The 18,883-nt window shown below is 36.7% G+C and overlaps 1 protein-coding gene across 1 annotated transcript; it reads right to left on the bottom strand.

The window, feature by feature from the left end:
- Positions 1-7,656: 7,656 nt before the first annotated feature.
- FAM72A (family with sequence similarity 72 member A) lies at positions 7,657-18,791 on the bottom strand. The gene is made up of 4 exons (XM_039369458.1): positions 17,664-18,791; positions 11,995-12,072; positions 9,767-9,891; positions 7,657-7,952 (listed from the first exon to the last, which is right to left on the bottom strand). Exons 1-4 carry the CDS (start codon positions 17,849-17,851, stop codon positions 7,858-7,860), a joined length of 486 nt encoding a protein of 161 aa, XP_039225392.1. The 5' UTR covers positions 17,852-18,791; the 3' UTR covers positions 7,657-7,857.
- Between the last annotated feature and the right edge of the window lie 92 nt (positions 18,792-18,883).

Genomic DNA, 18,883 nt, shown 5'->3' with positions numbered 1-18,883 from the left:
ATAGCTGCATTTTTTTTTGTTAGCTGAGATTTCTGATAACATTGACAGTACTGATTTATTATCTACTTCTTGGTTCCCAAGGATACCATGTATGTTCCAGTCTACAATATGCTGTTGCTAATCTAAAGGTGAATGGTTCACAATATCAGTGGGGGTATTTTTTCATTCTCCAGGCATATTTCCCTTTTCTTCTTACATAATCTTTTTCAGGCAGCTTCTTGATAATAAAGCCTACCTTCTTTCTGATATGGGATGTCTTGCTTTTAGAGTTTGACTAGCTTTTGAAAGATTTTCTTTTCTACCTCTTTAGCAAATCAATGAGAAATGCCCTTTGCTTCTTTGATGTTCTCAGAATAAAGCCACAGGGGGTTTCTGGATCGCTAATACATTGAGTCAGAGAATCTAAATGTTATGCCTCTTTCTCTTCAAGCACATTATCAATGTTAGGTGTATCTAAATCTATGACTGCTCTTCTTAACCAGTACAAAAAAAAACCCTGGAATTAATTTTAGTTGCAAAACATCTATATAGCAAATGTTAAAAGCTTGTAGTAACAAGGCATCTTGGTTTCATGGACAGAATTACAAATGTGATCAGTACTATTTCTAAAAAAGATATCCATGTCAGTGTGTGTGAGGTCTGAGTTAATTCATAAAATGGAAACTTTCTCTCTTGGATCCCTCCTGCTGATGCACTTAGGGTCCTTCTGTATAAATCTATTGAGCTGGTTGTATCGGTATCTGCACTGAGATTCAAGAGCCACATACAGATACTTATTCTGCCTCCTCTATCCCTGATTCAGTAAGATCTGAAGAAATTGTAGCTGTATGAGTGCCATTATTCTTTCCTGTAATTAGGAATACTATAGGATCATGACACCCCCACCCGTTAAGGGAGGGCTTTAATGAGGGCTCTAGATGAACATAGTTAAAATTTCCCTTCAGTTCTTTCTGCCTGAGTTAGGATGGCTCAGTGACAAAAGGGAAAAAGGTGCCATGGATAACATTTTTGAAAACCATGAAGAGTACTTTTATAGGTGAAGGAAATGATAAGATTGCCTCTTTCCTCATAGGTTTCAAGCTTCATAGGCTTTGGACTTAAAATAGAAATTATAGCTGAATTCCACAAGTATAGCAATCTTTATTCTTGATGTTACTTGCAATAGATCTTATGTCTTAATGTAGGGTATCTGGGTTGCTAGATCTGCAAATAGACAACATGACTGCTAAAAAGACCTCAAAATACTAATGCTCCTTGAGACAGAGTAAGTTTAAAAGGGAACATTTGGAGCAGATCCCTCTTGCCTATACAAATTTTCATGATCCCTAACTTCTCTCCCTTTCTTGAATAGCCATCAGTACAGCAAAGCTAACAGCAAAGCAGAGTTCAAAATAGGCAGGCAGACTGTCCAAATTTATTTTTACTACTGCAACCAATTACTGTACATTGAAACATACCAATTATGTTAATTTACCATATTCCCAGTTTAAATGCTCTGTGAAAATCTATGCTTTCCAATGTATTGCCTAGCTAGATACTGAGTTATGAACACTGTAAGGAACCAAGAGAACATATTGAAATAACTGCAAGAAAATATTTGTCTGATTTTCAGATGTGTTACCCATCTCTTGTCTAGATGAAACATAGCAAGACTATTTATGTGAGTACAAATTCAGGAGATTGTAACAGTCCTCAGTACTTTACTAAGCAATTAAAAGCCTAAATACTCCTACACTGGAAAGTTGCAATATGATCTCCTGCAGTTACTGTGGCTTTACAAGCAGGAATATATGTTCCTATACAGCAGGGGTGTCAAACTCGCATCACATGATGTGTCGCGATGTATCGTGACTTTTTTTCCATTGCCGGCAATGGGGAGGGCACGGTTTCAGCATGACACATCTGGCCCCCCGGCTGGCAGTTTAACACCCCTGCTATACAATATAAACTGATGTACAAAAGGAAATCAGAATTATGCAGTTATTTTCCACGATATGTTATTCCGATGAACTCAAAAGAGTTAAATAATTTGTTTTATTTTACATCTGTCCAAAAGGAACCAGGTTTGGGATCTACAGTCAATAAGAAGTTGAAAGGCTTTTAGTCAAAATTTACATTTTCACAAAAGGGGTAAAGTTAGGGAAATAGTTGATAAAAGGCAGATAGACAAGAAATCAAAGAACTGTGGCTGCTGCTTTTGCCAAACTGATGGAGCAGTTTGCCAAAAGTAGACAAAAAAGGAATTTGAGTACACATTCTATCCTTTTATTCTACTCTGCTTTAAAAACAAAATAAAAAAGAGTTAAATGGGAACTGTACATGTGAGTGAAATGTTAGCCTAAAGAGTGATATTGATGTCCACATATTCATTTGTTCCATGAAACCTACCTTTAAAAGTCTGCGCTGTTCAGAATAACCTGCTCAAAAAATACTGATTTGTTTAAAAGGAACAGTCCTCTTTTAAATTTGCAACAACAGGATAACAAGAGAAATGTGATAATTTCTTTCTGTCTCTACTTTTTTGGCAGCTAACGCTTCTTTCTGATAAATACAACATATCATTATATGGACAAATGCCGATGTAGTTTATCCTGCTAAAAGTAATTCTAGTTCTAGTTGCTGTAGGTTTTAATTGCATTACACCAAGTTTGCCTAATACCGTAGTTGGGAAAGAAAGAATTAATTAGAGCCAGTCTTTTGTTCTGGTGTCTTTGCAATGTGCTATTTGTCAGTGGCACTCTATCACAGCAAAGACTGTGTTACAGTGGAGCCTCTCTGCATGTGTTTAGCATAGACTGCCTCTTAGATACTACGCAGTTGTCTGTTCTAAAATAAGCATATATAGTTAATCAATCACCCACACTCTTTCCCCATATAGCTCCTTTTGGAAATGTGGAAAGAACATATTATTGTCCTATTGTGAGTTTTTACTTCCTTTCTCTTCAATTATTATTGCCAACAACAATCAGTCTTGAATAATAATAATAATGATGGAAGGGACCTTGGAGGTCATCTAGGCCAAATCACTGCTCAGGCAGGAAACTCTATATCATTTCAGACAAATGGCTGTCCAGTCTCTTCTTAAAAACTTCCAGTGTTGGAGCATTCACCGCTTCTGGAGACAGGTTGTTCCACTGGTTAATTGTTCTAACTGTCAGGAAGTTTATCCTTAGTTCTAGGTTGCTTCTCTCCTTGATTAGTTTCCATCCGTTGCTTCTTGTCCTGCATTCAGGACAAGAATGCATAATGCATTATGCATTATGAAAAGAGAATGCACTGCTACAGTGCATTTTACATAGGTATGAGTGACCTCAGAGCTAGAGAGATGTTAAGGCAGTTTACTGGAATGCAGATTTTATGTGGTTCTTTCAATGTCTGTCTTTCACAGCAGGGCTTTTCAACCTTTTCACCCATTGTACCACTTTTAGGATATGGCAATATCTGAGTACCACCACCTAGCAAGGTATCAAAAACTTGACCCCCCCAAAAGGGGGGGGGGAGTAATAAAGTACAGGTAGTTCTCAACTTACAACAGTTTGCTAATGACTGTTCGAAGTTACAATGGCACTGGAAAAAGTGCCCCCAAGCCACAGCCGAGTAAGACACCTGCCCGCCGGTGGCGCTCTTCTTCCTGTCTTAGGTTTTCATTGTTGTGAGCATTTCTGTTGAGGATTGGCAACGGAGGTCAGGTGGGGGGGTGTTTGGTTTTAATTCCCCACCATCTGCTGGGTGGTTGCAGCAGGTTTTGGTCACTTCACATGACCCTGGGACACTGTGACCATCATAAATATGAATCAGTTGCCAAGCATCTGAATGTAAATCACAAGACCCTGGAGATGCTGCAATATTCCAGCTGATCAGCGCTTCTTCTGGGCTCAGCAGAAGTGCCAGGATCAGCGCTGAGCTCCAGCTGGAGCCTGGCCCTGATCCTGGTGCTTCCGTTGAGCCCTGACAACCCTGAAGAAGCGCTGATCCTGGCGCTTCTGCTGAGCCCTGACAACCCTGCAGCTCCAGCCATCTCTTGCTCAGACTTGTGTGGTGCTGCCACTGGTTCAGCTCATTCCCCTCCCCGCTACCACTTTTCTAGAATGGTTGCATACCACCTGCAAGGTGCCAATGTACCACAGGTGGTACCCGTACCACTGGTTGAAAAGCCCTGTTTTACAGTACCACACATATATTTCTTATAATTGGATGTGTAACACTCTTCCACCTAGTGCAGTGGTGGCGAACCTATGGCACGGGTGCCAGAGGTGACACTCGGAGCCCTCTCTGTGGGCACAGGTACCATTGCCCCAGCCTTGCCTTCCCCCATGACCCCCTCCTCTCCAGCAGCCCCCCTGAAGGAGAGTCGCCCTCGAGCGTGGCCCACACGGAGCAATGCAGCCAAGGATACCAAGGATACAACTGACATAAAAATGCTTTTGTGCCCCTCATATAAGTTGGACTGTATAGGCTCTTTCCCTCTGTAAAACAATTCTAAAAGCGCTATCCAATATCTTTATTGAGAATCAATTCCTATTGAATTTGATGAAGAAAAAAATAATTGTCTCTTTGAGTTTTATTTCTAGACAATATCTAGCTGATTCTACATGGAGTTCATATATCCACAGTTGCAGAAAACCCTGGATAAAGCAAATTATCTGGACTTTTAAAGTTGGATTTTAGGTCTAGATATGGAACTGAAACTCCTTTGATTGCTTTTGTGTATTACTGGTGGTGGAACCGAGATTGGGTGTGATCTCCTGCTTCTGCTAGATCTTTCAGCTGCCTTCAGTACTGTTGATATTATTGTTTCATCTTTGAAGGATGGGAGTGGAGAACACTATGATTCTTCTTTTTTCTCCAGTTGGTGGTAGGGGGTATTACAGGGCCAAACTCTCTCATTCCTCTTTCAACACTGGGAGAGGTGATGGGATAAAGATGGGTATCACTATAATGATTGAGTTGTATCTCAATCCCTGAGCCAAACAGGAGATGCAACTGAAGCCTGGAAGCTATTTTCCACAGGAAAACATAGAATTAAATCCAGAAGGTTAGAACAGTACCTGGAAAATGGAGCTGGCTATAATGGGTGATGTTGACCTCACACCTTCTTCTCCAGCAGAAATCCAAGGCCAACACACAACCAGACTGAACCAAATAAGAAATAATTCCACTCATGACTTTGTTTGGCTTTGAAATTTCATCTATCTTTTTTCCACAATGTATTAGGAACTTCATTAGTTAAAATTATTTTTTAAAAAAACCCAAAACAAAACAAATCTAAGGCTCTCCAGTTTCTGAATTCTGTACATGAGATACACATAGCACACAGAATACATGGTATTGCAACTGGTAAGTAGCTGCAAAGTGCCAAGATTTCTATAGCTATCAAAGCTGAAGTATGTGTCTTTTTCAGGGTTTAGAAGGATAGATTTCAAATAATGTATTTAGTTCCATTTTTTCCCTAAAAGCAATCAAACATAAATAACAATAAAAACAAGCAGTTATTCCTCTTGTATAACCTGCCCCCTTTGAATATGGATTATCCCATTCAAGTAAATAAAAGTTGATTTAAACTTATTGACTCACTTCCTAGAAATGAAACTGGACCTATCTAGGTTCATAAAATAACCTGTAACAAGACCAATGAAAGTCCTAAAACAGCTTGTACATAATTATATAGTATTTTTCTTGCCAAAAGCACATTAGTTCTTTTTTTAAAAAAATCCAGATGATATTTCATTAAGTTGGACAGAATAGGCTGTTCTAATTGTAGCTATTTAGTTGCTGCTGCTTTTGACTTTACAATACAAGTGAGACTCACACTAGGTATGCTCTTGTGCCAACAATAAAGAAGCCAGAATAATATTTTGCTGACTCTGCATTTATAACTTCCTTTCCAGTATTGTATTCCCTGGTTTTCCCTCCTTGCAAAGAACTATAAAAATATCTGAACTCAACTAGAAATGATGCCTCTTGGGTATTAATTTTATATCACTTTGTTATTTGATCATATGCTTTATGATATTCCCCATACAGAAAAGTAGGAGGTTCCAGTTCTTTTGTTTCTGTTTCTTTGAAACTTTTCTTTCCATTAGAAGCAGGAAAATATGCCAATTCCCATGCTAGATCTCCATTTTGTTGGTCTTGTGTGCACAACTAATTAAAAATCACTACCAGCTTCCTTGAAAGCTAACCTTCTAGCAATGCTCAACACTCATACAATATATGCAAAAAAAGAGAGAAAGGGTTATATTTAAGAGCTCTCTATTAGCCCCCTCTAATACAAATGCCTGAAATTAGAAGGCTGCCAATAGGACAATATGTACTGTATGCTTTCTGGGCAACAACATTAAATGTAGTCACTAAAGTGAGGTCTGGCCTAGCTTCTGGACAGAAAAATGATAACACTCACTTATCAAGCACTATAGAGTTTATTTCTTATGTGGCTATTAGATGTATTCTAATGTAACAATAATTGATAGGGGTGTGGAACATATTTGATTTTGTTTGTCATAATTTGAAAACAGATAAAATCAAGTGACTCCAGAAGCCAAATATGCACATACATGGATTTTGTCCTTTTAGAAAGTGAACAAGTTACACAATTTGTGTAATGGATTAAAAGGCAATGTTGGATTTATAGACTGTTTTAAGGATTAAGATTTAGAATTAGAAGTAAGAAAAAAATAGGAGGGTGATTATTATTAGAATAGATATTTTAAATAGATTAAGAATGTACCTTTTGGAACAATAGGTTTATTTTGATGAAAATTATTATGCATTGGAATTGAAAAAATGTTGGCTTTTTAGATTTGGATGGTTTTAATAATTAACTGAGTGTTTTAAATTAGTAAGATGACCTTTCTGTATGATAACATAGATGTGATAAGGCATGATAATCAATTGGATGAAATTTGAATTTTGTTTAATGAATTGAAATGATTTAAGGTTTAACATTATTTTGTTATCTTAAAGAGATTGATCGATTGTGGGATTATCTATGTATAGGGCAGATTAATTTTTTATTTTAATTAGGATATCTATTGTGTAGTGGAAGAAGAAATAAATGAGATTGGTGATAAAAGGAGGGATGTGAGAGATTAAGAATTAGAACATATCTGGAAGGGATACCTGAACTGATAACTTGTTGATTTAAAGTTAAATTTGATTATGGTAATTGTAAACTGACAAAGTTTTAAAACAGGTTTAGCAGTAATAGAAATTTAAATTAGAAATGGAATATTTTAAATGTATTATGCTATTTGAGGGAAATAGAGAGGGGACAGTGAATGTATTGAATCGAGTTGTTTAGATATGTTTTTACTTTTAAATGTTTGATTACCCAAACACCATGGTGTGTCCTGAGTACTTTTTCTTAAGAATTAAAAAACCAATAAAATGTGTTTTTTTTTTAAAAAAAAGAAAGTGAACAAGTAAGAACTGCATTCTTATCTTTATATTAGTCTCATTATGTAGCAAGATGCTTACTAGATCAGATAGCTTTTGGTGACAGGTATCAGCCTTTGGCCACCTAATGAGAAGGAAGGACTCACTGGAGAAGGGCCTAATGCTGGGAAAAATTGAGGGCAATAGAAGAAGAGGACGACAGAGAATGAGATGGCTGGATGGAGTCACTGAAGCAGTAGGTGTGAACTTAAATGGACTCCAGAAGATGGTAGAAGACAGGAAGACCTGGAGAAACATTGTCCATGGGGTCGTGATGGGTCGGACACGACTTCGCAATTAACAACAACAACATCAGCCTTTAAAGGATTTTTTCCCTTCCTTTTGTATTGTCTTCCTGGGATCAGTGCATTATACTTCTTTTAAATACAAGAAACACATCATGCGATGCAGTGCACATAATATTTATCTGATATATTCCTCCTCAGAGGTGCTGGGTATATCTTCATTGGTGCTTTCATGTAAATCTGGTAAGTTGCCCCAAAGCAAGAAATCTGTACCTAAAAAAAAATGTAAATCAGTTTATATTTTTTGTGGTCAGAATCTGAAGTTAACTTAATAAAGCACAATATCAAAGAAAACATATCCTGAGAGTATCAATACACTGATATACCTTTCAGTTGGTGGGATATGGGCAACAGTGTGTTAGTTTGCAGGATTAATTTGCAAAAGATAGATAGATCCTAGTCTACAGAGACCAACCTAAGGAAGTTTGAGATAAAATTAACCTATGACAATATATGACCAAACTAACTTCACTATGCCCTCATGTTAGCGAGAATTGCTGCATGTGATGCAGATACAACTAACGCTTCTTTATTGACTTATGAAGACCAACCGTATTATATGAAAGCCCTGACTGACCAAAGGCATGATGGACAGAAGATATTAATGTCTGTGAGCCCTTACGGAAGATAGAAGAATAGAATATAAAAGGATAAGATGACAAAGAATTAACAGTGAATTAACAGATTAAATGGAAATAAAGCAAATAATTTTGTTGTCTATTTGTGTAACTAACAGGAAGGCTGGGATAAGAAGTTTGATCTGATGGAGTAGAATTGATAAATAGGATTTGTGTAGATTTATTTATGAATGAAACAGTTAAATATATGTCAGAAAACATGAACTGGTACATTGATGTTGATCTGTGTGTCTATGAAGGTAGCAGTCATAATTTGGTTATATAATAGTTGTGTGTTACCTAGAATAGTAACTTGATTTTTGGAGTTGGGATGGGGGAAGTGTTGTACAACATCTTTAATAAATCTGATTTAAAGGAAAATGCATTTTATTAGTGTAATATGAATGGAAGGATGAGTGGAAATGACAGGAGAAAATACAGAAAAAGTAATGTCATTATACTCCTATGCAAGAGAAATGTAAACACAAACTGGATGGGCATTACATTGTTAAATGAGTCTGGAAATGTAGCTGGCAGACACGAGGGTGGCAATTAGTAAAATTTGGCAAATGTTATACTTGGAGGTGTGCAAATTCTTCAGCAAATCACTGGGAAGCAAAAGAATGTGACAAATTTACTTTCTGTCCATTGTTTTAGAGAAAGCTTATGATACTGTGTATAGGCTCAATATAGGGAATGTTTTGAATGAATGAAGTTGCTGAATGTGATGAAAAGTGGAATATGATGGAAGTAAAGCATGTATTATAAAAACATAGCAGCCAGCGGTCAAATGGATAATTGGATTCTCAGTGAGTAAACGCACATATGATGGATGGGAACATTATACAGAGTATAGCTGGTATGGTATACAGACAGATGGAGTGTTGATATTGATAAATCTGGGAAAGAGATATGGTGGTGTGATGGGGAAAGACTGCAAATGTAACTACTGTACTACCACGATTGCTTTATAAATTGTTCATCCCTGAATGTAGTTGCTCATGAAGAGATTTGCTTAATAGCATGTAACCATAGCATATGGTTTTACAATGAGTTAATTGTATTATCATCTGGCATTTGCATTAAATAATATCCAACACATATCACCTTAAATTTGCATGAAATTTGTTGACCAATTCACTCCGGTCTGATGATTTAAGTGACTGGAGAATTTAGTTTATATGCAGCATTTTCTTGGCAAAATTATTGGCTAATAATCACACATGACCTAAGCAAAATACATGATTAAAATACTATATTTCAACACTAAGAATATGTTCACTTCCTTAAGCAGTTGTTTTGTACTGGTTCTGATTGATGGACTATGAGATTTCCAATGAAAAACAAAATAGATTCAACAATCTGAAATATAAAACAATTAAATGCATGTGCAGAATAGAAGTTTCATACCAGATGAATCAAATCTGTCAATTCCAAAAACGGCTTTACTGTGAAACATCCAGAAGTGTCCATTGTTGCAAGAGAATAAACAAGGTTTGCATGGAGCAATCACATGGTAGCCTACAACATTACCGCTGGGAAAGCAAACAAAGTATATGACATGCAAATTTTAAATCAAAGACTATGTAGAAAAAAATGAACTATATAAATAATAGATATGCAAATGTATCCTACTTACATATCAAATTAATAAAAATAAAATCCTTTCATCTACCAAAAATAATGCAGCAATCGACAAAGTAATAAGCAAAATGGAGAAATAATCTGTACCTCTAGCCTCCAAATGTACTACTGTGTTAATAAAATAAGTTAAATTAATTTCAATTCCAACAGAAAGCAAAACACAACTTTAAAATGGAAGCGTAATTTCTCTTCCCAAACTGAATAGATCTGGAAATTGTGAACTCTAATGCTTACTGATTCTATGTCAAATTCACATCCAATAGATACACAGAGTATGTATATATACATACACACACACAAAGAAAAATAGTTATCTGCTTTCTGTTTTCTTAAAGGAAAAAATATGAATATATTATGGTAAAGTTCTATAATTTGTCAACATTTTTTATTTGTATTTGGAGTACTGTTTTGTGAAACAGCAAAATAATTAAAATAATGGTAATATAATTCAAAATGGTGCCAAGGACGACCTGAGCAGTGGATTCACTACTGGAATCCAAACCCTGCCAGTTTATTTTGTTTACATTTCTTGGTGCCATTACTCCCACCACTCCCATGTGTTTTCATAGCAGCTTCAGGCTAGTTTGGTTGAAATTGGCCTCAGTTTTCTAACCAAAGCTTTCTTTCTACCCTGCAATAGCGGGCTCATCCGATGCAGCACACCCCATCCCAGCTGGTGACATTTACCAACACATTTACCAACATTATTCTATTTCACTTTAGCTATCAATTTATTGTGCAAAGGCACGAATTTGACAAGCTCTGAAATAGTTAAAATAAGAGAGGGCTTGAAACAGCTGCAGAGACATCTAACTTATAGACACAGATTTATTTATTTATTTGGAAGATTTATATAGCTGCCCACTCACTCATGAGTGGCTTACAAAAAGTGAAAACCCAGTAAAATAATAACTCCTCCCCATTTTTTAATGATCAATATCATTTGCACCTTGATTTTCAGCTATTAATACATAACTGCTAACTTTTTAAAACTGCAATCAACAATACAAAATATACAGAAATTCAAAAGATTCTGTGGTAAGTCAGCCCCACCCCCCGAGAAAGAAATATTTTTGGAAATATTTAAAAGGCAGAATATATTTCCCTAAAGGATTTTAATAGCAGAAACCAACTCCACCCTCAAGTCTCTCTGTCCCAAACAGAAACCAAGTCTGCAGAATTGTAGATGTGATAATCTTGTCAGAAAGACTGGAGCCAGGAAACTGGGATTAGGAAGAAAGATCTCTAAAATCAACAATCCCTCACACCAAAAATCTAAGAGTCATCAGCAGGATTGATCTTTGGGACATAATAGGATTAACCCATCACCATCAGAATACCGGAAAGGTACACTCAGACTCAGATCAAAGTTCATGCCACAGGAACAACTCCAAACAAAAGGCTCAAGAGGGTATAAAAACCCACTCCCTACATGTGCTCTCTCTCTCTCTCTCTTCTTCCAGAGCCATCTTTCTGTCTGGCTCTCCTCTTCAATAAATTGCAACCTTCTTTCTAAAGCAGTCGCCATGTTGTTTATTCCCGGCTTGGACTGAACCATGATGAAGACTTTTCCTTCAACAGTTCAATATTTCCTATATCCATGCTAAGAGAAATTTCACCTACCTTATCTCTGCTGTTACTTTTTTTTATAAAAAGCCATTAAAAAAGAAAACCAATTTTATAAGTGGAAATTCAGTTCATTAATGACCCAGTTATATGACTACAATTTATTTGGAAATCTTGAATGTCTTATTTTGATATTGAAACCCAAAACAGGTGTTAGATCACCATGTACCATCCCATTTATTACTGAAACTAATCCAACAGATTTTTAATTCAACACTTCCATGATTATTTAGCACTCACTTAGATTAATTATCAGTAATCATGTATCTTTTAAATCTTGTATAGAAATGAGCAATAGACATAGCAGTTAACAATATTTTTATATATTAAAGAATACATAATAATAGTAATACTCTAATATTACTCACCATTTCAAACAAGCAACATTCATCAGTTTACATTTGCACATCTCTGTGTAATAGCAGTTTCCAATGAAGTCAACTGTACTGGTAGTGATTAGAAAGGAAAGATATTGGAGATGATTAAAATAAATTTGATCATTGCTTAACTATGAAATATAGTATTAATTAAATTCTAACAGAGTGCTATTCCCTTTATTTTTCATTTACATATCTCTTTCCAAAATCATAAACCTCTCCACTGTGAAAGAAGTACAGTAAAACTATCTTAGTTGGGAAATAAATTCAACTTTCTGAAGTTTTGACAAGAAGTCCTTTTCTTGTCAGGACTCTCCAAAAATGAAGAAACTAAACTGGGTTGTCAAAGGCACTTTGATTTATAGGTGGCTTTTTCATGCTAGAATTAAGACAATTCTGGTTTCTATAGTATTGCCTTCCCCAGCTTGATGTGCTCCAGATGTACTGGTGTAACACTGCCTATTATCTCAGACCAGGATGATCAGGGTAATGGCTTAGGACAGGGGTGTCAAACTGCCGGCCCATGGGCTGGTTGCATCATGCGGAGGCCGCCCCCACCCCAGCTTCGGCAATGCAAAAAAAGTCGCGATATGTCACGTCACGTGACACAGTAAGTTTGACACCCGTGGCTTAGGAAATACTATTGTAGCTCATTATAAGAAAGTGAACATTTCTATTATGATCCTAAGTTTGGAAAGAAAAACATTTTAATGAAAAATTAAGAATCAGCATTTCTCTTTATATTGAAACCAATGCAGTGATTTTGTTTTACTTTCTATGACAGTGACTACATAGATAACATGTAGGATCGTATCTCAGCAAATCACTAAGCACAAATAGTCTGATTTGTTTGGACTTGGTTTAATGTGTTGCAGAAACCCAGCCACTGTGCTCTTTAAGACTGTAATCCCATTTACTAAATGCAGAGTAAATCCCATAGAGACAAATTCTACTATCATTAGGTGGGGCTATATGGCTGTAATCCTATTAATCTTCATAGATAACAGCTACCAACAGATTTAAGAATATTCACTTCCAAATAATATGCCTACAACTAAGTTGCAAGTAAAAAATTATATTCTGAAATATTCCTAAATCTGAAACTTTTTTTTTGCAATGCAATCTCATGGTGTAAAGGTTGTAGCTGTTTTCAACTGTGCTTAGGCATGTTTTAACAGCAACATGGATAGAGATGTTAGTCAATTTCTTAGTATCTTTTTCAGGTATATTCATTTTAACTCTTTTTTTGTCTTGGTTTTATTTATTCATTTTAAAAAAAATTACAAAATTTGAAAACACACATGTAACTAATTAAGATAATAGTTTTAAGATATTTTGCCTTTCCCAATATATTCTAAAATACATTTTATAGATACTTTGAGTAGAAAACTGCATTGCAACATTTAGATGTATAAAATTCAAAAGATTTTGCCTATAGCTCAGAATTGAAAAGCAGGTCCATTGGTGTCAGACTTTTCAAAATCAAACTTCTGAAACAATCCTACCTTCCATATAGCTGTTAACTTGAAGAATACCAATTCTGAATGATCAAGGGATATTGTTACTGTTATTACAGTATAACAGAACATTCCATTATATTTCTAGCTATCAATATAGGATTAAAAAAAGTAAGTAGCTGCTTTGCCAACATTCAAGCAATTCAGCTAGGTTAATTCATTCAGAATTTTAACTAAGAGTCTCAAGTTTTCATTAATGCCGGTGAGATTATTGGCTGGATTAGCTGGCAATGCTGCTACAATAAATTTACAGCAACTCATTTTCAGACCTATCCATTGACCACAGATGGGGATGTTTTTTCTGAATCAATCCAATGGGGTCCAAATTGTTTTGCTGAAAAGATGAGCAGAATTCCACTGATTTAGTTTTTAGACTGTACCTCTATACATTTGTAATGTGCACTGCGAATGGAAGGGAAAATATAGAAAATATTTCTTTGATAGTTATTAAGATAAAGAAGTGGCACATTTGCATTACTTATTCAGTTTTTATTGAGAAGAATATAATTAACAAAAGACCTTATTCAAGCTTTAAAGAAAACCCTGAAATTATAGGCTGAAAATTAAATAATCTGCGGATCTTTAGCTTTATTAGTCTAGCTTTTAGAAAACTACTGCTTAAGCTCCTATGATATTAAGTTCCAAACAATGTGCTATATTTCCATAATTATTTCAGATTAGAATATTGCCATTTTCTAAAACAATACATGAGGATTGCTTCACTGCTTACAGTATTCCAAGCCCTGTGGCTGTGCATTTTGGTAGAATATACTGACTGAAGATGTATTAGCTATTACAGTGCTGTATTGTGTCTGTTTCTACTATATTATACGCCAACATAATTTACAGTTCTTTGTATGAAGCAGAGGGGATATAGGTGATACTGCCAATGCAATCATACGTTTTACAATCCTCTGATTTGAGAGCTAAACAAAACTTTTGTGGCATGTCAAGGGCTACACCGCAGTTGGCAACCTGCAGCTCTGGAGCCGCATGCGGCTCGTTGACCCTTCCCCTGTGGCTCCCAGCTTCCTCTGCCATTTGCAGAGAGAGACAGAGACAGAGAGAGGCACTTGCGCTTCCCTGCTTCTCTCTCTGTTTGTTTTTGTGTGTTTGTGTTTTTGTGTGTATAAAAGAGAGTAGACTCATGGTGTTCTCCGACAAGCTGAAAAGCTTTTTGGGCAGGGCTCCTCCCTTTGTTGCATCTCTGCAGGAAGCAGGAAGGGCAGGAGAGAGCAAGCTAGCCCAGCTATGCTGACTCAGGAATTCTGGGAGTTGAAGTCCATGAGTCATAAAAGAGCCGAGGTTGCCTACCTCTGAGCTTGTTGGAGAACAGCTTGAAGCCAGCTTGCCAAGTAAGCAGAAGATCGGAGAGAGGGAGAGAGATGGGGAGGAGAGAAAGAGAGAGGGAGGGAGAGAGAGAGGAAAGAAAGAGAGAAAGAAAGAGAGTGGGGGAAGAGGACTGGCAGACCAAGGGCAGAAAGTGAGAGAGGGAGAAGGAGAGAGGGAGGGAGAGAGAGACATAGAGAGAGACCCTTCTGACATCTAAAATGAAGATAACACTGCATATATCCTTTTTTACCTTTATGATATATATATATATATATATATATATATATATATATGTATGTATGTATGTGTGTGTGTGTGTGTGTGTGTGTGTGTGTGTGTGTGTGTTAACAATTACACTAAAAATATATAATTTATATATATATAAAATAAAAAAGGATATATGCAGTGTTATCTTCATTTTAGATATCAAAAGGGTTTTGCGGCTCCCAGTGTTTTGTTTTCGGTGGGAAACGGGTCCAAGTGGCTCTTTGAGTGTGTTGGGTTGCCTACCTCTGGGCTACACCCTTAGAAGCACGTGGAACCAAGATCTGTTGGAAAAGGATAGATGGGAAGTTTTCAGTTGTGAATTAATTCTTAAGTATTTAAGATTTTGGGATGGAGTTCTCTGAATCATGTATGATCCATTGGCAACACTTTCTTCAGCTCTGCTCTAGGCCTAGAAAGGAATTGTAACAAGAGGATATTGTAAAAAGCAAGGGATTGCTTAAATCATTATTCATTGATTGGATTCATACATAACGCTATTGATAGTTGTACTTCAGCCCCCCCCATTAGGGTTAACATAGATAGAAAAACAAAGTCCTCAATGTCTTCTTCCAAACTCAGTGGCAATGGATTCTACATTTCTGGGAAAAAGCTAAGAAGGAAAAAAATAATAATAATAAGGGTACAACATTTTAAATCTCCAAAGCATATTTTCAATTTATTTTTTATCATTTGGGTTTTTGACATAATAGAAAATAATCAGATGGTAGGTCGTTATCAGGCGTTTTTGCCATTTAAAAACTCCCAGTTTTTATTGGTTCTATGTTTTACATTTAACCACTTAGTCGCATCAGAACATCAATAGCTATGATGCTAAGCTATTAATACCGCAGAGCAAAAGAAACAAAAAGCAGTAAAATATTTCCTGGAGCACTGTAACAAATTTTCCTTTTTAATGTCTCAGCCTGAAATCCAGTTTTTCTAAATTTAATACATTCCTGTGGTAACAATAGCCACACTGTTAAATTGTTCAACAACACTGCCAAAGTCTCATAATATGATTTCAACTAATGTTTACCAGGTATGTATAACTTATGCCATAAATTTAACCAAAGAAACAATTATATAATTCCCTAAAGACTTGGCCTTTATAAAATGTTCTGGAGTATTTTCAGCTGTCTTTGAATCATTTTAGGAAGTTTAAAAGTTATTTTATGCTGTGTTTGCATATTTGATCTTTTGAAATCCAAAAGCTGCTGAAGTGCTGACTGACTTTTGGGCCATGAATGAGCTAAACAGAAGAAACACAGGAGGAGGGGGGAGCCTGCTGTTCAATAATGTGACATACAGATTGCATGAAAATGTAATTAGTAAGGCTGAGGTCTCCCTGCTCCCAGCCTCTCAACTCTGTAGATCTCTTGCCATTAGTTAACATGAAAAGTAATGAATAATAACTACATTTAGTTGGATGTAGTTATTAATCTGGAATCCTGATTCTCTCCACAAAATAGGATATTCTAAGCAATCTTGGAAATAATTTCATAGCAGTCTTTATCTTTTTTGAAATCAATGTAGATGCAATTATATTCATGTATTTTGCAAGATTGTGCAGATATGGGAGATTACGTTAGTAAGTTTTGGTTTTGATCCCATTGGAGCAAATAATTTAATGGTTAGTCATGTTAAAAATACTGTCTTCGATAAATAAACATTATAGAGAAAATATTGTATCCCAGTGAGGTTCTTCATTTCCACACACTTTAGCTGTTATATTTTGATTCACAACCATTGAAGCTGTCAGAAAGAGATTATCTTTTCCTGTGGTTTATGCAACCCTTCACTTGGTTCTTTTGGTTGTTACCACAATAGCTAGATCACATACTAAACATAAGGGGAAGTGAAAGTGACCGTTTCAACATACCGCCACAGCAGTGATAGTGCAATTCTAACAATAAAACTATTTGTTTTTCTCATTTAAATTGTGAAACATTTTTAAAAGATTTTATCAACTTGCAGTTTGCTAAAGAGAGCAATGGAAGCAGATTGCATTCTGCAGGAAATATAAAAATGTAAGATGTTAAAAGTGCACAACAAGGTTCAACATTACATGGCTCAAGGTTTATATTTAGCTGGCTGGATCACAAATTGAACATGCCTACTACAGAAAATCTTACATTTCTCCAATGCTTTTGGTTATTTTTTAATAAATCAAATGTTTTCATTTATAATACATAAAGATTTTATAAAACATCAGGACAGACAGACAAGGCTCAGCAGAAGAAATCCAGTTTTAACATATTCATGGCCTGTGTCATCCTCCATCTCACCCTTTAGGGAACCACAAATCAAAATGTGAATTTGAAAATTTGTGTTTCCACCAAGAGCACTTAACCGTTCAACTCACCTTAACTACCCTGCAAGGGTAGTAAAACAGAACAAGAAATGGAACCTCAATTTAAATTAAGAGCAGTCACTGTGATTTAAGAAGAATGTCTAATATTCTTCCAATCTCTTGTATGTAGAAGCTATTCAAACTAGACAAGGGGAAGACAAAAGAGTTCACTCAAATCCTATACATTAACTTACCTGATGGGAGGCATGTCTGTGGAATAGAGGTCGGTCTCTGTATCAGCCAGAAGCACGGCTTTCATGCCCCGTGAACTAAGCACTTGTTGACAGAACTTGCAGAACAACAGAGACACACATCGATCTGCAAAACTCCAACTGCCGGCAGACATACTAAGGTCAGTCTGCATTAGTGGGGGCTCCAGCATGTCCCTTGGCTTCTTTCAGTAGGTCGGATAAGGTGTTTGCTTTCTGGGTGGAAATCAGTCCTTCTCTCTTCTCACCCCTTACTCGCAGGACTTTGTTGCTCCTGTTTTCTCAGGAAATCTGTGACCACCGATTCCGTTTAATGCGATATACATAAATACCGATGCTGAGTTGCAACTCAGCCTCTCTCCCCCCCCCTTTTTTTTCTTCCTAACCAGAATGAATGAGCCAGCAAGAGGCAAGTTCAATTTCTGCCATGAAATGATCACCCCGAATTAGTCCAACTCGCTAAACCTTCTTTCCATGTGGCCTCACAGGGCTGTGGCGAGGATAAAACGGGAGGAGGGTGCAATGCTACGTTGGCTGGTTTGAGCTTCTGGAGGTCAGGCTGGATTTAATTGCAGGCAATATAAAACACTCAATATCAGCCCATCGGGATTCGACAGGAGTTTTCTGCAAGCTCTCGATTATTTCTCTTTATTAATTATCCCTCTTTCGACACAATCCCCTATTATTAATCCCTCGTGTGCTTAACCCGCAAAGGCCTCTCGTAACTATTCCCAACTTTTAGGGCTCTTAAATCTTTTCTCAGTTTCTCAGTTACTCACTGAATGAACATGTAGATCTGAATCTCCCGGATTCCCATCAGCACTTCCCAATTGGCGGATGCTTCCCCCGCTCCCCGAGCTGCTTAAAGCCCCAAACATAAGCAGCCTTCCCTTTGGCTGTCAGTTTGAATCTACAATTTCGCATCTCATTGGAAAATTCTTGACCCGCCTCCGGGCAAAGAGAGATCGACCTCAACCATTGGAAGAGCTAGGATATTATCCCGCCTCTCTCCTAACGTACGGAGAATGAAGCTATACCCCTTACTTTGGATTGGTTTGCTTAGAACTCATATTTACATATTCTTTCCTCTTATGGATGCGAACCAACTGGGCTGAGCTTCTGCCGTGCGAGCATCCTGAATGGTCTTCTTCAGTCTTTGGTGGGCGGTGCCGATACAGAAAACTGGCGGGATCGAGGGTGTGGAG

Source organism: Crotalus tigris, unplaced genomic scaffold (genome assembly GCF_016545835.1).
Source record: "Crotalus tigris isolate CLP2741 ecotype Arizona unplaced genomic scaffold, ASM1654583v1 scf7180000021131.477146, whole genome shotgun sequence".
Taxonomy (NCBI): domain Eukaryota; kingdom Metazoa; phylum Chordata; class Lepidosauria; order Squamata; family Viperidae; genus Crotalus; species Crotalus tigris.
The sequence above is the reverse complement of the archived record's forward strand: the minus strand, read 5'-3'. Positions and strand labels throughout refer to the sequence as shown.

Coding starts and splice junctions, on each gene's coding strand:
- FAM72A (XM_039369458.1), bottom strand. CDS start 17,851: ATGCTGGAGCCCCCACTAATGCAGACTGACCTTAGTATGTCTGCCGGC. Junction 12,073..17,663: donor ACAGACATGCCTCCCATCAG/GTAAGTTAATGT, acceptor AATCACTACCAG/TACAGTTGACTTCATTGGAA. Junction 9,892..11,994: donor AATGTTGCTTGTTTGAAATG/GTGAGTAATATT, acceptor TTGCTTTCCCAG/CGGTAATGTTGTAGGCTACC.